Source organism: Cetorhinus maximus, chromosome 15, assembly GCF_964194155.1.
Source record: "Cetorhinus maximus chromosome 15, sCetMax3.hap1.1, whole genome shotgun sequence".
NCBI lineage: Eukaryota > Metazoa > Chordata > Chondrichthyes > Lamniformes > Cetorhinidae > Cetorhinus > Cetorhinus maximus.
In genome coordinates this window covers 6,850,931-6,874,077 of record NC_135893.1, presented here as the reverse complement: position 1 = coordinate 6,874,077, position 23,147 = coordinate 6,850,931, and the positions used below count along the sequence as shown (strand labels likewise).

The window sequence follows — 23,147 nt, the reverse complement described above, 5'->3', positions numbered from 1 at the left end:
AAAGTGTTCACCGAATTCATTCTGAGCCACTTTGGCTATGGCATCATCTTAAGGATCCGACTCTGGATCAGATTTGGCGCTTTCAGTTTCAGAATCAACAAGTCATCTTCCTCTCCACCTATTGAATTGGATATTCTGCATCTTTTCGAACAACCTGATGACAGTTTGTATACCTATAGCACCCCATAATTTGATAACAAAACCTCACAAAACATCAAGCAGGGCAGCACACGTTTCTGCTTTTAGCGAATGTTTTTTCTCTGTCGACCATGCACCTATTTCATTTGATGCGAACAGGATCCTTGAATGACTTGTTGAGGTACACGTCCAAAAGTTGGACGACAGACATTAGATTCCTATTTGCAATTTGGGTGCTATTTCTTCAGCTGCAGTTGTAGCCAAAGCCACGCATGCGCAGTTCTAGCGTTTGACTCTGTTAACGTTAATGTGAACGACAGAGTAGGCAGAGGCCAGGAGCAGAGATGCTTATCAAAGTTATTGGAGTTGCAGGGCAGTATTTTACAACTTCTGCTTCCTGTACGGTATAAAAAAAAGCTTCCAAAAAAATCAAGGAAGCAAAGCTGAAACTTTACCCATGATGACAAAAAATGATTTTCAATATAGCTGTGCACAATATCAGATGCCCTTGTTTGCTTGTGTAACAACAGTAACATCTCAGCTTCTAAAAAATTCTAATAACCAGCCTAGTAAACATTTGACAAGTTATGTGGGATAATCCACAGAGGATTTCAGATGCTAAACTATGACAGCAGAGTTCATGAGTCTTTAATTATTAAGGCCTTAAAAGAACAATGAAATTGTAACATTCAGGGGAAAAAAAACAATTCTTAGTTTGCAGCCTCTAATTTCACTTGGAAAAAATATTCAGCCTATTTCTAACATGGGACATAATGTCTCAGGAACATATCAGGGTTATTGGAAAAAACATTGCCACAAGAGCAAAAAAGCTTTCTAGCAGAGTGACATCATTGGATTTCTGCACACGCACAGATGGGTATTGGCAGCCATCTCGCGCTGGCAGGAGACAATGTATTTCTCCACATGCACATCTTGATCTCGTCATTTTATACAGGACCTGAACATGTCCCACACTGATGGGCTGCGTTCTTTGCGTAGGCCACCAGGGTACCTATTTCACATTTGAAGTCAAACGGTTGAACAAAAACCTGTATTTTAATGGACTGTCCAACTTTCTCTGCTCCAGTGAATGTTGTGATACCCCTTCTATCATCATTCTTGTTAATTTTTATTGTACCTTCCTGCCCCTTGTGTTACTTGTGTTCATACTGAGTAGTGTGCAGCAGTAAGTGTGACTTGTATGTTAACCTCAGTATAATTTTTCTGTTATATACTGAGCAGTCCCAAGTGTCAAGCCTGAGAGATTGTTTTGTTGCATTGCTCTAACAAACAACTTGCCTTTCATAACCTCAAGACGTTCAAAATTAGCTGTAAAGCACTTAAATACTTTTGTGATTTAACAACCAGCTTGTAAAGTTGCAAGGATAGCAAATAGATAAGTGACTGGATAATCTGTTTTCTGGTGATGTTGGCTGTGGGATAGATATTGGTTAAGACACCGTACGTCCCCCAAAAGGGAAAACATGATTCATGTTTCTCATATTCCTTTTAAAAGCCATCTCTCGACAGTGCAGCACTCCCTTAGTTCTGCATTTAGTTGTCATTTTAGATTCTATTCGTGCCTTGGGGCTTGAACCCATGACCTACTGACTGCATGGTAAGAATGCTCCCACTGAGCCACGGCCAACAGTATAAAATAAACCATTTTATATAATATTTTTCTTAGTGGCTGGGTGTTGCAGGCACTGGAAGATCCATTCTTAACTTCGTCAAAAGTCAATCATGCAAGGGTGGTGAAAGCAGATTCAATAATCTTCAGAAGTGAATTGGATAGATATTTGAAGGGGAAACATTTGCAAGACAACGTAGAAAAGGCAGGGGAATGGGACTAATTGGATATTTCTTTGAAAGAGTCGGCACAGGAATGATGAGCCAAACAGCCGCCTTCTATGCGGTAGCATTCTGTGATTCTACACCTGATTTGTGAAGTGTTTTTTTTAAGTGAATACACACAATGTGGCTTAAATTCCACATGTTGGCTGTGTCTAATCACCTAACCTTTTATGTTTCAGAGTTCGCACTATTCCAGCCTCTCCACTCCGATCAGAGTATTATTCCTTCGCTTTGTGGCCTTTGTCAGTTGTGCTGTGTTGGTTGCCATGGCAGTATATGGATCAGGCAATCCATTTACAGGACAGAAACCCACTGCTGAAATGCGGGTAGTTGATCCGATGTCCAATAGCAGCGATGAAACCATTTCACCGTCTGACCAAAGGCCTGTCCAGAATGTCACCGGCTGGGAGCAGCTGTTGGATGTGGTACCAGAGGAAATGTTGATGAACCTGCAAGCTGCATGGGACTATGGGAAAAACCACCAAATGGCTGTCGTTACCACTGGCCTCTTCACCTGCCTGTTGGCTGTATTTCTAGCCGGACGTATAAGGTGAGTTCAGTGTCATCTCCTTTCTCCTTTGTATGGATGCAGTGTGAAAAGAACTGTGGCTGTAAAAATTCGGTTCTGTTTGACATGTTAGGCTATATAGCCATTTTGGGCATGAATAGCTTATTCCTTCTGTTTCCTCTTCCACAAAAAATCCTGCCTTTTTTTTTTCTGTTGGGTGGGTGAAGTTGCTTTGCATTCTTTGCTCTTTAATGGTGAGCCAAGGCATGAGATTGGCAGGTTATTCAACCATGAGGGAATTACATTAGAACTGTGTTGTGCCCTCATCTTTTTGCATGTGTACTTTTCATCAAGATAACTCATTTACCAGAGGACCTGAACCAATTGCATCATCAGCTGAGATCATGTCAGCACAGACAGGGGATCAAACCTGGGATCTTCCTGGCCTGTAGACTCCATATTGGGGAGCCCATTTTATCAGCTTGGGGGAGGGGGAAGTGCAGACAGCTTGTTTTCGTGTTCTGTAAATTGGCGATGCAGCCCATTGGCATGGGATACTGTCTGATCAGAAATCAGAAAATTTAGTTGTAATGGAATTTGGTGATTTTTTTTCTTTTTAAAAATTGCTCCGACTTTATCGCATCTCCCCATAAATATGCCTCTCGTCATCTGCTTAAAGTGTATTTGTATTCTTTCCGTGAAGGAAGGAAATCATTGATATTTTCATAGTCATCATTACTGCGACTGGTTTTCAATTCCCAGATTTATTAATTGAATTTAAATTCCACAAACTGCTGTTGTGGGATTTGAATCCATCTTCCTAGAAGATTAGTCTGGGTCTATGGGTTAGTAGTGCAGTGGCGTTACCACTATGCTACCATCTCCCCTAAACTGGTAATCCAGAGACCTGGACTGATGATTTGGGTGTACTTACGCCACATAGACTGCAGCGGTTCAAGAAAGCAGCTTACCTTCTCAAGGGCACCTAGGGATGGGCAATAAATGCTGGCCGAGCCAGTGAAGCCCACATCCCCTGAATGAATAATTTTTTTTAAAAAATGAATTCAAATCCTACTATAATGCTATACCAATAATGAAACTAACAATGTCATAAAAACCCATCTGGTTCATCAACATCCTTTAGGGAAGGAAATCTGCCACCCTTACCTGGCCTAACTTAATGTACCTTGAAGCCCACGGCAATGTGATTGATTCGTAACTGTCTCCAAAATAGCCTAGCAAACCACTCACTTGTACTAGGCAGCCACGACCAAGTATAGTGATGAATAAAATCGGACAGACCATCCAGAATCAAACTAGGCATTCGATTCGAACAGAAGAGGTGTACCCAACTCAGTTACTCCTGCAATGTTGTCCTCACGAGCATCTGGGGACTTGCGTCAAAATTGGGAGTGCTGTCCCACAGTGTAGTCAATTATGCTCAGTCATACCTTTCAGCCAACTTCCTAGACTCCTCCATTGATATCACAAAGACAAAAGAGCTGAATTCCATAGTTGAGGTGAGAGTAACTGCTCTTGACATCAAGGCAGCATTTGACAGACCATGGCATCAAGGAGCCATAGTGAAATCGAAATCATTGGGAATTGAGGGAAAAATCTCCACTGGCAGGAGTTGTAACTAGCACAAAAAGAAAGATCATTGTCTCTGTTGGAGGGTAATCTTCTCAGCCCCAGGACATGCCAGCGGGAGTTCCAAAGTTGTTTAATGTAAAGCTGTTGAAGGATAAACTCTTATTTTTAATAGACTTGTCAAACTTGTGCAATTAATTAAGTGGAAGAATGTTCCGCGAAGCTAACATTTAATACATGGATTTGGGCAAGGGGAGCAGGGTTGGTGGTGAGAGAAGTGAGAAAAACCCATATCCTTGAAGATAAATGAAAAAATCTAATTGCTGCAGCCTGCAATTGGTCTTTTTTTTCAAGCATGGTGTATAAAAGTTACTGCGATTAACAGACAGAGTGGTATATGAAGTCTATGACAACCCTAATTCACATTTCCAATTGTACCCTTGTGCATGTTGGCAGATTATTACTCCATTCCTTCACTGAGAAGTACTGCGTTGGGTATCAGAAGCAGGTAAATGGAGTTGAGGTAGAGATCAGCCACGATCTAATTAAGAGTTGGAATGGGCTCAAGGGGCTGAATGGTCTCCTTGTTCCTGTGTTCCAAAAGCTTTATCCTCTTTCAGGAGCATTTAACTGATTCTAACTTTTGTGTAGAATTCAAAATTGCAGTACAGATGTAAAATGTTCTAATTTCATTAAAAAGCTTAATGACTTTATACTTTTAGAATCCAAAGAAAGTTCCAAACCATCTATGAATCCCAACTGACATTAATGTAAAATTTGTCTTGTATTGTCCAACCCAGCCTGATTTGGCATTGTTTCCATAAACTCAAGGTTAAGAATTTGGATTCGAAATGACGTCTAAAAACTGAGGGTAGGGAGAAATTACTGTTTGACTTTATGCGGGGTTCTGTGTGCCTTGTAAATATGGGTAAGAAAATGACAACAGCTTCGTTTATTTTACAGGTAATGCAACATGGGTCTTGCTCATCAGTGTGATAAGTCAGACGGGTGCTAACCTTTTACTATAATTTTGTTTCTTGTAATCTTTACTAGCCTGCACGGGGGCCTAATCCAGGACTTTTTTGTTTCACCCCCCCAGCCTGTTTCTGTAACAAACTCATCGCTTTGAGAATCATTAGGAAAGGAGATTTGTTTTTCCATCTCCTTTTGTCTTCCCTCTCAAAAGCAGATGTACTTAAAGTAGTGTGCTGCAGATCATCGCCACCCTCTGGTACTTTGCCAGTTAGTTCTTGAAACCTTCCTTGTCCCTTATCCAGCAATATTTTTCCCATCACTGACCACATATGCACCTCCCCTGCTACATTCCTTCCATCTCTGTACTTTGAAAAATTGAATAATTGTGTTCCAACTGGTTCCCACCTGTCTCAGATAAATACAGATCAAGTATTGAAGCTTTAACTGACTTAAGGATCAGTACCATCGCAAATGAAGTACTTACCCACTGAACCATCAGGAAGATTATTTTCACTTGAGGTATTTGTGGTGTGCCTTGCTTCCTAGGGTCCATTAAGTATTTTAGTGACCTTTCAACTTAGATCCTGGTGGTCTTGCACTACTGTAGTCACAGAAGGGAACTTCCCCTGCAGAGAAAGCACCCAATTAAATAAGTCTATATAGCTTCCCTTAGCTTTCAGTGGGTAAAGGGAGGATGCAACTGCATCACACTGTCCTGAAGGCTGCAGATTTGGCTCCAGGATTGTACAGACTTGATTGAGCTCAGTCAAGATTGCACTTGGAATCCTACAATTGGCTTAAACATCCCTGGGTTAGGTGGGTGGAGAGGGTGGTAGAAGTCATTGCTGTTGGTCCTGGTCAGTATTGGATAACCTCTGCTGGAAGTTGTGTGCATGCGTGTGACTCCCTCAGTGGTTAAATAGGAGGGGATTGGAAGTGTCTACGTGTTCAAAATTAATTCAGACTGGGTGGAATGAAAGAGAGAATTAAGTCTGGTCACAATTTGTAGCAACATCCTAAATACATGCAAAAAGGAAGAAACATTTACAGGATCACTAAACACAGCAATTAATTAATTCTTAACCCTGACTGTGTATTTTATATAAAAGTATTTTGGAACTTGGGGACAAGTTGAGTTGCATTTTTTTTGCTGGTTTGCAAATGTCACTGATTTGCACTTTACTAATTTCTAACTTTGTGATTTATATTAACCTGCACTGTCCTAGAGGTCAATGTCTGTTTAAAGCAAAGCATCGTTCGTTCATCACTGGTCTGAACCCCTGCAAAACAGTCTTTTCCTCCCTCTTGAAACTTTTTTTGGCACTGGGGACAATTGCGCGGTCTGCTCCTTCTATTGGGTAAACGACATGGCTTCCAAATGTATTGGAACATGTTTCACATTGATCGCCTTACTGCTTTATTCATTACTGTTTTATTTCAGATTTCCAGCATCCACAATATTTTGCTTTTATTTTACTGTTTTATTCATACCTTGTATGCTGACCCGCCGTCATTCATTGTGCAGTGAATAATTCTGCTGTGCATGCAAAACCTGTAGCCTGATTTGCCGAAACCTGCTAGAGTTGAGGATGCTGGCTTACAAGGTAACTATATCCTAAATTCCCTTAGGCTACAGCAAACTGCCCCTTTGATCAAGCTGCAGGTGTTTTGAGATGTGCCCCACTTGACAAGGCAAAATCCGGTTTAGACAAACGATGGATGAGAGAATGTGCTGTGCACTTCAACTGAAAAAATAGATTGGCCAAAGAAAACTATGAATCTTGGTGTGGGGGAAGGTTTGGTTACCTAGATAGTTGTTTACTCTGGGCTATTGAACAGTATGCAAGCAAAATAATATCTTTAATTTGTATTGCGGTTCGGGCAGCGTGAGTAAAGAGGGCCCTGTAAGCTTGTGCGTTGTGTATATCAAATTTTAATCTATCTCCACTTGATGCAGCACAATTTTGGCAGAAAGAAATTCTGCTCATGCTTAAAGAGGAGTGCAATAATCTGCTTTTACTAGGAAGCAAAGAATATTTAAACAGCAGACAAATCTGTTGAAAGTTGGTGTAAGATTTTTTCTGGACTCCTGCTTTTAACAGTGACGTTGCACATTACTAATCTCAACCATACCGCATTGGAGTGACACCAAGTCCAAGTCAGATGACTCCCTCTGAGGAAAGGAAAATCAGTTACAGAGCCAGCCTTTGACGTTGTATAATTCCCAATAGTTGACTCAATTAGCAGGTGAAGTGTGTGGAATAGATCACCTACCTGTCAAACCCACCCCACTGCATGGTCACAGAAGATATGCAAGTTTCTAGGAGACTGGTTTGGCCTTGGCTGGAATATTTACACACAAAACACAGAAGGTGGCTATTTGGCCCATCAGGTCTGTGGAGGCTCTTTGAAAGACCTGTCCAATTAGTCCCATTACCCTCCTCTTTCTCTAAAGCCTTGCAGATTTCTCCAATTCAAGGAGATGTCTAATTTCCTTTTGAAAGTTACCATTGAATCTCTTTCACCATCTTTTCTGTGATGTGCTCCAGATCATAATTTGAATTTATATTTTAAAAAACTCTTCATTTCCACCCTGAGATCTTATGCCAATTATCCAATTTTAGGCACCACACTTCAAGAGATGTATCAAGGCCTTGGAGAAGAGATTTACCAAAATGATAACGTGGTTGAGGGACTTCAGTTATGTCAAGAGACCGGAGAAGCTGGGATTGTTCTCCTTGGAGCAGAGGCAGTTAAAAGGAGATTTAATAGAAGTGTTCAAAAATATGACGAGCGTAAATGAAGGGAAGCTGTTTTCATTGGTGGGTGGGTCAGTAATTGAAAGATACTGATCTAGGATAATGGTAAAAAGAACCAAACCAGGAGGGAGATGAGTCTTTTTTTAAAAAAAACTATCCAGAAAGTTATGATTTGGAATGCACTGCTGGAAAGGTTGGTGGAAGCAGATTCAATAGTAACTTTCATAGAACCATTTCAAAAGGAAATTATTTTTGTGAAAAGAAGTGTACAACACTGCAGAAAAGAGCCAGGACGGTGAGTGGGGGTTGGGGTGGGGTGGTGGTGGGTAGATGGGACTAATTGGAAAGTTCTTTCAAAGAGCTGCCACAGAATACAGTGGGCCAAATGGCTGCCACCTGTGAAAGTGGAGAGAACAGAATGAGAGTGAACATACCTTCCAAAACCAGCTTCCTCTTCCATGCAAGTAAGGTGGGAGCTCATTATGCCAGTATGCTTGATAATTAGTCTGACCTCCTCTGTCTTTACCTTGGGACACTTGGAACATGATGTGTTTTTATTTATTTGTTTTTTTCTTTCTCACCTAATCCCCCACAGGCTGCGGAGGATCGATGCTGTGGCTTCCCTACTCTGGCTGACGGTGATGAGCTTGCATTTGATGGAGAATTACCTGCAAACCGATGTTCCTGGTTGGCTTGACACTCTGAAATTCAGCACCACGTCCCTGTGTTGTTTGGTGGGATTCACTGCAACCATCGCTACTCGAAAGTCAACTGGCCAGCGGCGATACAGGGCACGAAGGTCAGAGTCTGAACAGTGAACAGTGGCAGAATATGAACTCTTGTGTGAATGATTCTGTCCTTATTTATCCAGTGGATTGCTGTTTCCTATCTCGCTTTTCCATCATTTGATTGTCTCCTAAGGACCTTAAAGATGCAGCATCATTATTTGTCGACCTATGGATATGAGCTTGACTTTATAATAAAATCAAACCTACACAACGATGTACTCTTTCTACCATCTATGTTAGGTTAGTGGGCTTTTTTTAAATAACTGAGTCAATAAACCACTTAGTCAAACTTAACAAATTAGCTGGAAAAGCATTGAACTTTTAGATCAAGTGACAAAACTTCAGTTTTTTTTTGTGTGGAAATAGATCTCCTGTGGCATTGCTCAATATATCACAGGACAAAGTGAAACTCTAATGCCTCTCAGTGGCAGTAGCTTGCAGCTACAGTGTCACTGAAAATGTTGACTTAGGGAATTCCCATTTATATATAGCTGGTTACATATGCATTTCAGTCATGAAGGTCGACATAAAAAGCATGACCACACATCATGACAAGAGAAAATAAATGCATCAACAATATATTTAAGGTAATAAAAATAAATGGTGTCTTGGGGATAATTTTTAATATAATCTTGGAACTTTTTTGACTGGATGCATCCATTTCACAAATTAATTTGTTGCTCGGTTGTAAGTAAACCGGCACAACAACCATTTTAATGTAATCTGACTTTGTTTTTTTTAAATAGTAAATTGTACTGTTGTCAACAAAAAAAACTTAGCTTTGTGTGTTCTCTCCCATTTAGAAACGAGCGATTAATGATGGGCCTCTTTTTAAAAGACTAGAAACACTACAGTCCTCAATGTGCTACATTGCCTTATATTCAACAAAGAGCAACAATATTCTTGATTTATACTCATAACTCTAATGGTACTGTTGTGCTTGATTCTTCAGTTTTGTGATACTGACTCACATTCTACCCTTTTCTTGCCACACTTCTAACAAACTATCTTGCTTGAAGAATGTAATTCTATGGGGAAAGAGCAAGGCAGTGGGACTGATTGCATAGCACTACCAGGCACAATGAGTCGAATGACCTCCTCCTGTGATGTATCGTTCTTTCATGTAATTGTGAAACTGCATTAAGACACCTTCTCCCCCACCCCCTCAAAAAAAAGTTATTGTAAGATAATGATGCATTTGACAGATAACCGAGTATTAGGAGTCTAGAAAGAGAAAGTGACTGTGTTTGATTTTCTTAAAGGTGCAAGCAGTCCATTCTAGGTCCAGAAAAAATGATTACTGTTTCTTTTTAAACAAAAACTTTGCATTCCTGGCTTCAGACTAGTGAGTGGGTGATATGATGGCTTTGTTTTAACACATTATGGATCACGAAAGAAACTAGGTGCTACATTTTTGATGTGATTTGTATTCCGTCATTTGCAAATTAATCAAAGTAAATGTGTAAAATAAAAGTAGTGCAGGTTTGTAATTTAGTTTTCCTGTCATTTATGCTGAAGGCAGTCTAATATTTATGAAACAGTGTCAGTATCACACTGGTGCCATCAGCTCACCCATCACTAGCTCAAATTTCTCCTGTTTGTATCTGCTGGTGCTCTTTTCATAAAGTTTCCTTAACTTTTTTGAATGCTGAATAACTTGTTAATATTTCAAATCCAGCAGTCCTGGGAATGCTTCTGAATGTACAATATAAGATATTTAATGCATGCACTATTCATTAGATTTAGTTTGTGTTCACACTTAATTTTAAAATTATATAGAAGCCACATTCAGATCTTTAAGAATCACCAGATTCACCAGGTTTACCTTTAAAGTCTGTGTCAGGTAATGTGTAATTGTTTTTTTTGTTGTTTGTGGGATGTGGGTGTTGTTGGCAAGGCCAGCATCATTGCCCATCCCTAATTACCCTTGAAGATGCTGGTGAGCCATCTTCTTGAACCGCTGCAGTTCTTGTGGAAAAGGTATAGAGCTGTTGGGGAGGGAATTCCAGGATTTTTACTCAGCAACGATGAAGGAATGGTGAAATATATCCAAGTCTGGATGGTTTGCGACTTGGAGGGGACCTTAACTATGGTGATGAGTGAAATTTAGAGTAAGATGTGTTTAAAAATAATAATGTGCACAATTTTTTTTATTTATAAAGTTTAATTTATGCTTCATAGAAAAATTATAACCGTCCTTTATCACATTGACCTTAAGTTTCCATGCTAAAGTTATTGTTAACTGTAAAATATTAAGTTTATTTGCAAATGTTTTGAATTTTAAATGCATTTATTTCTTTATATTGAATTATTATCTTGTACTTTATTTGAAAAGCCTCAGCATTCAAAAAGGTTGTACATCTGTTTTTCACCTTGCCTTTTGTTATGCATCTTTTTATGCATCTTAATTGTTCTAGAATGTTGTGAAATTTGCTTAAATTCAAACATGCAGCCTTCCATTTTCTTTTTTTTTGCTTCAAACCCTTTTCTGTCGCCTTGTGTCTTTTCTACATTAAAAAATATCTTTGTACTGGTTTAATTGGGGCCACTAATGTCTGTTGCCAAGTAGCTCTAGCTGTAATGTGCATGGTTGAAGTTTCTAGGTTTATATGTAGCTGGTTCTCTTTAATAAATTGTATATCCATCATTGAACATACTCCTTGCTTATGTGCTGCTGCCATTCATTTCCAAATTAATTTTTCAAAGCAAACATTCACAGCATTACAGCAACTCTGCTCGTTCAAGAAGATGGTAATAGGCTTTGTTCTCTACAGCCTTTCAAAAATTTTCAAGCTTTTTCAAGTCTGACCAGACTTCAGTTTAGATCCAAGTCACGTGTCCTAATGGGAGGTTTGCTTTCAAGTTGTTGATGCCGACCACTAGGGAGAACTAACTCTCCTCACAGAATCACCGAATTGTTACGGTGTAGAAGCAGGCCATTGAGCCCATTGTGTCTGCACCGGCTCTCTGAGCATATTATTTTAGTGCCAACCTCCTGCCTTTTCCCTGTAATCCTGCACATTGTTTCTATTTAAATAATCATCCAATGCCCTCTTGAATGCCTCAATTGACCCTGCCTCCACCACACTTCCAGGCAGTGCATTCCAAACCCTAACTCTTCGCTGTGTGAAGAAAAAATTCTCATCTCGCATTTGCATCTTTTGCAAAACACTTTAGCCATCACCTCTTCAGACATAATTAACCTGAGTAAATAGCTGATTAGGCCTGAAGCTGTCCAAGCAACATTTTCTCTACATGTAGCAATAGCATAGTTGTAGGAGTAAAACCATGTGGTCTTAGAATTTTATTTACAAGATAAGTTCAGTATACATGTGTAAGAGAGGGTTTAAAAGGTTTGGTTTCAGTACAGATTTTCAACAGCATTCAGGCTGCCTCCTGTTCAGTTGTAGCCTGTAGCCTTTTACAGCATATTTAAAACACATGATCTAATCTTTAGTTAGCATATAAATTGCTTTAAATGCAGCCTGTAAATTTGTGTTTTGACACTATGTAAATAATCAAAGACCTTTAAATGTGTAAATCTTATTGTATTATAAAGGTACAGCCTAATGTAATTACGGAAATGTTACTGCTGTGCGCAGCTAGTTTAATGTAATCATTAGTTTTATCCTGTTTTACAAATCTTAATTATAATATATAAATTTAGCCAGATTATTCCAATTACTGTAATGTAATTTTGTATCTCCAGAATCAAGCATCATTTTATTGTTGCACTGCTCTCATAAAGACATTGTTCATTATCAGCAGCTATTTTCACCAGTAGCAGTCCATTTACTAAAATTCAACACCATTGGTGCTCACTTTCATGAAAAGTCATAAGGAAAAGTCAATCTTGTATGAGTTTACAGTTGAAGTAACGAATGTATTAGATGGCGATTCAACCCAAAACCATTTGGAGCTATGTTTCATCTCTACCACATTCTGTGCCAGGGCCATTTAGAGTAAACCAGCTGAATCTATGAATCTTGGCTTTTAAAGCAATACGAGCATAAGTGGGTATAACAGCTCAGTGACATGAGCTAAAATTGTAAACCAGGACATTATCTGTCCATATAGAACAAAGGTGTGTGTTCAACTGAACATTGAGCAAGCTTGGCACATTATTCTGTCTCTGTTTCTTTGAGCTTTGAAAATAATCACTCATGTATTTCAAAAAATTTAAGTAATGAAGTGGATAGAATACTGATGGTTAAATTGGGATAGTCTCACTGATGTTTGAGCTCAATCCTTGTGCTGAGAGCCACTGACTGACAGGCTGTGCAGTGGTTAGGGTATTAATTTTCTTGAAAGCAGGTGATTCGGCTTCGTAATAAACTAATGTTTGCCGTTGTTGCATCAAATTAGTTTTGGTTAGTAATGCATCTAATTTGGACTTGGATTTCTGGAATATTTCGAGAAAAGAACTCTAATCAAATATGTAATTTTAATTCTTAATAATATCCTTTTAATGCTATGTGATTCTAGATCAATCTCACCTAGATATGTTGCTGTGTCTGGTATTTGTTCATATGGGCAAATAATTTCCACTTCTTTATATTTACCTAATTTGATGCCTATACAGGTACATGTGGAATAGCGTCTCTGTAAAACATTCTAATTGTTGTAGTTTCCGAGGGCTGCTGTGATGATTCTTGGTTGACAACTGGCTCCAGGGAAAGACAATCGGGTAGCTTTTCCCCACTTCCTTTGACCACTGAATTGATAGTTTGCCTTTTCTGTTCAGCTCTTCCACGTCTAGATGGATTTTTTTTTAAACTGTAGCCGGCTCTGTCATGTGTACCTTCTGGCCTGAGCCTATTGCACCCAGTTTGTAGCATTTTTAAACTGGGTGTTAATCACAGCTTTCTTTCAGGATCATTTGACAAATTGAGAAATAACTAGCACAGGTGAGACCAATCCTCGCATTCCAGGTGTGGTATGCGAACGCTGTTGGTAAGCCCACCATCGTTCTGAGAAAGCAAGTTGTTGTTCTCAGAATTATTGTTGCGTTATATGTGTTCTCACGCAGGTATGGGGCTACATGTTTGTGAAAAATACGCTGTTCCAAATATCATGGCTTATATAAAAATGTATCTGCAAGTTGATGTTTGTTTTCATGTCATTGATTAACTAGGTTATATCCTTCTATTCTGTTTATAACTGCTAGTTACTTTTATCTTTTGTTGGGATTTTGGAAATGAATCTTAAAAGTTGTTAGTGCAGTTGGCCACTTAAATGGAGCATTGTGTTTCCCATCATTTAAGTAATTGTATTTTTGAAGCTGGAGCTTGTCCAGCCACGTGGTGAGCAATTTGAGAAGGTACCCAAACTCTGAAAGCTAGTCACTATACCCAGATCAATTGCATCCTTGGAATGCTCATCTGTTTGCCATGACGTGCTTGTGAAAGATAGCACCGGTGAGTTTTACGCAGGTTATCCACATAGATTTTCTAGCAGCAGTCACAAGATTGAGAATCATCCTCTGCTATCAGGTATAAACTAAACTTGAATACGTGGCTCGATTCACTGCCCAATAATATGCAACGGGTACAAAATTTGATCCACTCACACTTCAAATAAGAACTGTACATTGCTTCTGAATTTTAAGTTGCCACTTTTAGATTTGTCTCTATTCACCCTTTTCTCCATTCTTCTTCCCCTCCCCCTCTCCATTCACTTCCTATTAGATTGTGATTGGCCTTTACTGCTAGGTACCTGTCCAGACTGCTATTGAGATTGTCTCTGTCTCTGCACACATTGGCCTAAACTAACTTAATCTTGTACAAAAATAAAAATCCCTGGAAAAACTCAGCAGGTCTGGCAGCATCTGCGGAGAGGAACACAGTTAATGTTTCGAGTCCGTATGACTCTTCAACAGAACTAAGTAAAAATAGAAAAGAGGTGAAGAGTCATACGGACTCGAAACGTTAACTGTGTTCCTCTCCGCAGATGCTGCCAGACCTGCTGTTTTTCCAGGTATTTTTATCTTTGTTTTGGATTTCCAGCATCCGCAGTTTTTTGCTTTTAACTTAATCTTGTCTTGACCTTCATGTGAGACAAGATGGGGGTGAGGAAGGGGTACACATTGGCCATTGTCAATGTTTCCTTTACCCTGTTTCAGTAGCTTTTGCTGGGAATTGCAGGCACACCCTGTGTCATGTGACACCATTGTATCATGCCTTAGTATATGAATGTTAACTCTGCTCACTCTGATTTGTCTGGAAGTTGTAAGCAAATTAGAATGTTTTGTTGCCTTTAAAATACTAAGTAAGCATTACCCATGTCATCCTGATCAGAGGCTGGATTTTTACTCGCTGGTCTGCTGACTTTAGGATTCTGATTGAAATTTGCCACAACTGTTGAGATCACAAGATTGGATTCTGTTGACTGAAGCATTCTGAAGTGGTTAGTAAGTCAGGATTTTACTGGAAAGAGTCTTTACAACTTTTTTTTGCAACATTTACTAAGATTTGGCTCATTCAAAAAATATTCAGACATTCACAAGACTATAAATGGCTTCAGTTCATGATCAACTTTTGAGGTGGAGTCAAAGGGAGACGAGACTTGCTGGAAGATTCACTGTTATGCTGGTGTTGGTTGCACGTAAGCCCGACCTTTCCAATTCTGGTAAGCACCAGTGATGGCGTTTTTTGCGGGCAGCAAAAAGCTAATGAGACTTAATGACACACAAGACATTACTTCACACAGCCAGCAGTGAGTTGATGGTGCACTTTCTGGATGGTCAAGTGGGTCGCCTGGTGTGATGCTGACCATGACAGGTTTGATTGCAATCTCGGCTGAGTTTGCTGTTCTCAGGCAGGAAGTAGTTTGGAGACCACAGAGCACCTGAGATAATTCAGGGGGCGGGGAGAAAATTAATCAGGCTCCCTCTCCTAACTGCTTTTCAGTGACTTGTGCAGGGAGGTGCAAGTGCAGGCACCTAACAAAGCCTGCACTGGGCTAGGCAGTGAAGCCTACCCTGATAAAATAGCATTTGGGAATCAGTTATCTAGGTTGACATATGGAAAGTAGTTACTTGAGTGAGCTGCCAAGGGCTGGTGGCATTCCAAACAGTTGTACATTAGCAAAACTCATCACCCCACAGGAGGGGATGTTAGATGTGGTTAGCTATAGTTTTGCCAGCCATGTGGCACGGTGAGATGATCTTTACTAACATGTGATGCCCAACCCTGAAATTTAGGGCAAGGAGAAAAAGAAAAAAAAACTGCAGGATCCACAAGGGGCAAATGAGTCAGAAGTTACACTGATGACTGTGATCCATTTTCCCGCTGTCTCAGCTAAATGAACCGGAGGCAGATGATAATGTGGAGGCGATTGCAGCGTGGCCAATAGACTAGATCAATAGATTTTTGTTGGGGATTTTTATTTATTCGCTCATGGGATGTGAACATCACTGGCTAGGGCAGCATTTATTATCCATTCCTAATTGTCCTCAAGAAGGTAGTGGTGAGCTGCTGCCTTGAACTGTTACAGCCCATGTGGTGTGGATATACCCACAATGCTGTTGCGAAGGGAATTCCAGGGCTTTGACCCAGCGACAGTGAAAGAACGGTGATATAGTTCAAGTCGGGATGGTGTTTGGCTTGGAGGGGAGCTTGCAGGTGGTGGTGTTCCCAAGCATCTGCTGCCCTGGTCCTTTTAGATGGTAGAGGCCGTGGGTTTGGAAGGTGCTGCCAAAGGAGCCTTGGTGAGCTCCTGCAGTGCAACTTGTAGATAGTGCACACTGCTGCCACTGTGTGGCAGTGATTGAAGGGAGTGAATGTTGAAGGTGGTGGATGGGGTGCCAATCAAGCAGGCTGCTTTGTCCTGGATGGTGTTGAGCTTCTTGAGTGTCGTTGGAGCTGCACTCATCCAGGCAAGTGGGGATGTGGAAATAAAGCCGGTAAATGGTGGTTAAGGTACAGATGAGCCTTGAGCTAATTGAGTGGCAGAGCAGGCTTGAGGGACTCCATGACCTGTTCCTGTTTTTCCCCCCATTATACCAGGGCATATTGTGTAAAGGATTGCTCAATCTTGTAAAAACACATTTGTTTTCTCAGAGCAGAGAGGAATATTTGAGTAGATCAGTTTTTGACGATACAACCTCAACGGAGACATTATCTGTATCTCACTAAAGCAATATGTACACCCACGGCCTGAAACTGAAGGTGGAGGAGCAATGGTGCCATGCTTGCTTACATTTAGTGTGAGTCATAATGCATCTTGTCTGGTGATATCTGGACATCAGAACACAGATCGTAGCCACCTCCAGCGGAGCATTACGGAACCAGAGATCATTTAAGATCACCTTAAGTTCACATTCAGACGAAGCATTGTATTTTGCTACTGTGCTGTGCAACAGGGTAGTCTACCATCTGATCTGTAGGAAGCTATAATCAGAGACCAGCACTGTTAAGGCAGAGAACTATCTGATCACAAATCAGCATACCGTGTATTTTTTATGCTTTATATTTTTTAGCATTTTTTCCCATTTAGCTAGCCAATGATTTTCGTGAAAAGATTTACAAATATGCAACTAACAAAACGTACATGACTTTCCATACGTTTAGTGTCTAATTTTTTCAGCTTCTTTTTGAATCATAATCCAAACATAGCACTAAATTGTTTGTGTACACTATTGCCATAGCAACCTCTTCAACTCTTGGAAAGAGAACAGTTTTTGTATTTGCTGGTTTTTATTTTGTGTTTTTCTTTTATGGGCAGCATCTAGTTTCCCATCTAGAAAAGTGGAGAGGAAGAAAATCATACACTTAACAAAAATAAAACACCACGGTACTGGCTAGGACTCAAGTTAATATGGTGGGGGTGGGGAATTGTTGAGAGGCGTTATATTGATTTATTTGTAAGAGTTAGATCCCATTAAATTTGTTGTGTAATGAGGCCGCCACACTACGTGGTGGTTTTCCTAATGTGGCCTTGAATTTGATTTTCTCAGCAATGCAAGACTAGCGAGAGTAGATTCAGCCAGTATAAAGTCCAAATTAAAACAGTAACATTTTTTTTAAAGTCAATTTTTTGTACCTTAAAAATATTATCAAACTATTGACCATAGCTGTGCACATACACAGCCGCTTGGCCTTTTGAACCATTTCCCACTTTTGGAAGAATATTTGTATTTACTTCCTATGTATATAACTAGCAGCTTATGGCTGAGCTTTCTAATTGGTTCATCATTGATCATTCTTTTTCTACATTAGAAACAAAAGAAAAAAAAATAAGCTGTTCAGAGTGCTTCCCAGTTACATTATTGCACAACTTGAGCAGCAACCATTTAAAAACAAATTGTGGTAACTTGGCTGCATAACAGCTGCCAGAAGTTTCTCAGTGCTGTTGGCTATAGACACCATCTCATGTGGTGAGACCACATCTGGAATACCGTGTGTAGTTTTGGTCTCCATATTAAAGGAAGGATATACCTATATTAGAGGCGGTACAGTAAAGGTTCACTAGATTGGTCCCTGGGATGAGGATTGCCCTATGATACGAGACTGAGAAAATTGGTTCAATCTTCTCTGGAGTTTAGAAGAATGAGATGCGACCTCATTGAAACATGCAAGACCCTGAAGGGACTCAACAGGGTAGATGCTGAAAGGCTGCTTCCACTGGCTAGGGAGTCCAGAGCACAATGGGAACAGTCTCAGGATAAGGGCCAATCGTTTAGGACTGAGATGAGAAATTTCTTCACTTAAAAGGGTTGTGAACTTTTAGAATCCTCAACCCCAGAGGATTGTGGATGCTCCACTGTTGAAGACTGAGTTGGACAGATTTTTGGCCGGTAAGGGAATTGAGGGATATGGGGAGCGGGTGAGAAAGTGGAGTTGAAGCCCAGTGTTGGCCATGACCTTATGACTGGCGGAGCAGGCTCAGCAGTTCATATGGTCTACTCCTCCTGTTTCCTATGTTCTTCTGTCTCCCATTTTTTTTTCCATTACTGTCTTGTCATGTGGCACATGCTGTACTTAAATCCAATGCAGTAGTTGTGTGGCAGCCAAAACTTCAATGATGCCTGGCTCCACCGAGTGGGGTAGAGCAGTGACATATTCACAAAAACTTCTGTCCTTTCTGTGAAGTTGGGAACAAAAATATCACATGCACCCAGGAATGGGTTTGCTAAGATATCCGTTGGTGCTGTCTGTGTGCTTGTAATTGTCTAATATGTGGAGACCTGGATAAGCCAACATTCCAGTAATGTCGCAGACTTTTTGTTCCATTTTTTGAAATTCCGACAGTAATCGGCTTTAGTAATTTTTTTTGTCAAATGTAGTCAAAGGCCAATAGTAAATTCAGTTCTGTATCCCATTGGATCGACGGTGTTATTACTTGTACCACTCAGGTTACTTTCGTGAAATTGAAGAGAATTTTTCATTGGCACATTGCAACGTGATACACGTTTACTCAATCGCACTGATGCTTCAACATTAAGCTTATAATAGCCAAGAGTTCACTCTCAACTGAAAATGAAAACCATGTAATTTGGCTCATTGTGAGGTGTTGCCACTGCATTTAAGCAAGTGTCATCACATTTCATTAAGTAAATCATTGTATGGAAGTGTTTTGAGGTGTCTCAACATGATGAACAGTATAAATGCAAGTGTTCATGTGCAAGTTTTGTTAGCACGTTGGCTTAATAGATTAGACTCCACTATAAGGAAGAAGAAAATGGAAGAGAATTAAACTTGTTTTATTTTGTTTTCTTTCAAAAAAAAATAGTTTAAACATCCGAGGGTTAAATTCCATCTTTGCTCTATCAGTTTTTGTTTCCCTCCCAATGGTGGCTGGAAGGCAGACAGGCGATGAGTTCCTAGGGGTTTCCCAAGGTGCATTGGTAAAGGAGAGTGTGCGTAATTGTAGCCTAGTTCCTCGGGAGCTTAAATGAAAAGTGATTGAGGCTGCCTTTCAAGGCCACAATGATCAGTTGGTGTGGAAATATCGTGCAACTAGGCAATGCTGTTTTTTTTTTCAGATCAAGTTATATGAAGACCAATGTGCAGGAAATGTTAGATAATCTGCCCCATCCTTTATCTAACTGGAGTGAATGCTGCAGTTTACATTTCATCAGAACTGGCATCACTGACTGAGACCACAAAAATTTATGCAACATAAAGCACTAACCTACACACACACACACACACGTGAATGCTGAATACTAAAGTATACCGTCCCCCTTTTAGAAGTAGCAGCATTAAGTTACCTTGTTTCAACTATATTTTTTATATAGGCAGTTTGTCTAGCACAGGAAAAGTATATTAATCTTAAGAGGCTGTTTTCAAAGCTGCATTATCATTAGTTTGACATTGACTTTGAAAAGCTTTACCCTGAGGGACTCATGAAACATTCAGACACGTCTGTTACATAAACCTATCTCTGAAGTGACAGACATCGAGTGTTCTGCTTGCAGTAGCAGCTCCGTTTTGAAGCAGTGAAAAATAAAGGCTTGTTTTCTCAACAAGTATCATCAGGCTGAAATCTGGAATTTAAGGGACTAAAATGCAGTTGTGACAAAAGTGATGGAAGGGTCTCGATTGTGAATGTGATGAGAACCTTTTTTTTCTTTAGGATACGGACAGAGACTTGGCCCCTAGTGTTAAGCGTGACAGCTATAATCTTTCTAGTCGCAGGCTTCAATGTCTGATAAATTGAGGCTTTTGAGCTAGTAAATTGTGAACTATGTTGAGATGCTGTGCTTAGATGTACGAAAGGTTATATGACTCATTGTAGTGTGCAGGTTATATCTCTCATTTGCAATGTACGGCTTTGTTCACGAGCTCTTCTTTATTATGTATTGCCATGGACTTGAGAGCATGATTTCCATCTTGATATGTTTCCAGGTCTGAGTGACCAAGGCTTGAAGGATTGGAATGCAAGATGTTTTTTTGAAAGCAGAAGATACAATCGTTTTGCTTTATCCTGCTGTCTCGCCACATCCTTCAAATCATTTCTTTTTCAGAGACTATCCAGTTGTTTCTTGATGCCCATGTATCCAGACCGTTTGCTACCTGAGTGAATTATTGAGTGCCAGGCTGAGCTTCCAACACCATACACACTTTGCATCGCAAAGACTGGCTGCTTCCACGTTTAACGTTGCTTGTCTCAGCCATCTGCTACTAGAACACTCAGCCTTAGTCACCTCAGCCTTAGTTATTCAACAATACTGAACATAGCAGTCGAAGAGTTATAATCAGTGCCCTCTGCAGCAATGTTGCTTTGATTTGAATCTACCCCCTCTGCTAATGCAATTCAGTATCTTTGCTGCCTTTACTGCAGGCATATAATAGATGGATTTGACTACTTGTACACAATCCCCAAACAATCTTCCTGGTCATTGTGCTGCATGACTGATGAGCTCAACACATTCTTTGAAATTTGTATCTGAAGAAGGGTCATGTGGACTCGAAACCTTAGCACTTTCTTTCTCCAGATTTTTTTGTTTCAGATTTCCAGCATCCGCAGTATTTTGCTTTTATCTTTTGAAATTTGTTTCCTTGTTTCCGACCTAATGATCCTAAATTTGGTCATATTAGACTCTGTTTGCCATCACCTGGCCCAATTCATAAAATATCAACAGTGCACCTGGCCCCACTGTCACTCATTAGTACCGTGTTGAACTGAGACTAAATGGATAAGGGAACCCTTCGACTATCACCTGACTCTGCTCTGGTGATGGACGTTTCCTGGGAAAGATGATAATATAAAAAATGCAAATCAAGGTGCCAATAAACCATCCAACTTAAGCCGTGGTAAAATTCTTGATCCAGGCATCCAGAGCACAGTCTGCTTCTTGAGAATTCAGTGTGCTTTTTGTGCTGAAACAATTTGATCTAATAATTTTGAATTGAGCAGCCTAAAAAGCGAAGTGGAAATTTAGTGCTTGGAAGCATAGGATTAGATCATTTGAATAATGAGAAGTTCTGTGTCCCGTTTGCTAATTTAATGATGTAATGCACCCTATATTTGCTGTACTTGGCACTGTTCTTACCAGTGATGCCAATTTATTATTATGCATCAATACTCAAGTGCAGCCAATAAAATTATACACCCTAAGCTCTTCAAGCATCCTGAAATTGTCATAAGAATTGAATTGCACACGTTGTATCTCTTTTTCATAAGCGGGTGCATTAGGTAAGCGTTTGAAAATTGTAGTAAGCTGTTCATACAGCAGCAATTTGGATAAGGCGGCAAGTCTGAATCCAGGCCTGTCATTTATGCAATCTTGATATAATTAAGTAGATCATTGGGTTTTGTTATATGTAATTAAACTGCACTTGGAGTATTCAAGGGTATGCTAGTAATATTTGAATTCAAATCCTTCCCTCCAGTGGTTTTGTTTTGCCACCCCCCCTCCCGCACAAACCTCTAATGTGATTTTTTTTTGCTTTCTGTTTATTTTACAAAGCTCCACTGAGCCCCAAGAATTTCCATATCGTATTTAAATTTTCACTGAGAGATTGAGTGTTTAATAGTTCCCATTAGGACAGCGCTGTAATTAGTTTGAAAAGGTTTGTGGGTGGGCCCCTGCCTGTAAGGGTTTTTGATGCATCTTCTGAGAGTGTATTGCCACCAAATTTGCGCGCTCGCTCTTTTCCTGTCCTTGTTCTTTTCCTTTCCATACTCCCTGGGTGGCCTCTTGTTCCCAGACATATTTTCACTCTTAAATCGGCTACAGGAAGATGACCTTCTCTCGGGCCGTTCACTGAAAGTGAGAGCAAGTGAATGTAGGCCCTGCACAGTAAATAGATGCTTCAGCGCATGTAGTTATTTATGACATCTGTTGACGCCAAGTTAATTAGCTTATCCAGGACTAGAAATACTAATGACCATGTATGTTATAAGTTTTTTTTAGAAGTGTTAAATGTGGATGGGGACTTGCACCTTCTGTGGCTGCCTGTTAACATAACAGTACGTTTTAGGATTTGAACACAGCAAAGAATTTTTTGTTTTGCAGTATATGGTGCTTTGTACAATTGTGGAAGTGACTAATTCCTCCTAACAATATGATACTGCAGGTACTGATGTTGGGAAAAGATGAGAAATGTTATGATCAATGGTAACGGCACCCTCCGTTTATACGGTAACCTTGTATTTGTAATCCTATATGAATTTTTTCCCTAGGCCAAGTATCCAGGCCATTAAGCCTTTGCTGATGCCTACTCTTCTCTTGAGGGGGAAGACGTCTGGTGTTGGCTCACATTCTTTTGCCGTGACTTGGGTATCAGTAAAATATACAGAATAATTTCCTCTAAATAACTGAGAAATGAGAGTTGGCAGTAGCCTCCTGAATGGCTGGAATGTGAAATATGAATCAGTGGTTCCATTTGGAACCTAATGTCTTGCAGAATAATGTGACTGAAACCGGTGGTATAGTGACCGGGGACTGGATTACATTATGGGCAAACCACCTGGGTTTATGAATGCCTCAAATCGGCAAGGAACACTGGCCCATATGTTAATTTCTTCATCATATCCAGGGCTATTGATTTCTGTTCCTAAAAGAGTGGCTGGTTTCAGGCCCTGGTG

At 40.0% G+C, this 23,147-nt stretch overlaps 1 protein-coding gene across 6 annotated transcripts in view; it reads left to right on the top strand.

The window, feature by feature from the left end:
- The window catches only part of tmem201 (transmembrane protein 201), a 186,910-nt gene that overhangs the window by 53,894 nt on the left and 109,869 nt on the right, over nucleotides 1-23,147 (top strand). For 3 of the 6 annotated variants that reach the window (XM_078557808.1, XM_078557809.1, XM_078557807.1), the window contains exons 5-6: nucleotides 2,172-2,542; nucleotides 8,420-8,623. In XM_078557808.1, the coding sequence (XP_078413934.1) occupies nucleotides 2,172-2,542; nucleotides 8,420-8,623 (575 nt within the window). Of the gene's footprint in view, nucleotides 1-2,171; nucleotides 2,543-8,419; nucleotides 11,269-23,147 lie in introns of those variants that run through there. The other 3 variants (XR_013578872.1, XM_078557810.1, XM_078557811.1) reach the window with 3 other exon arrangements.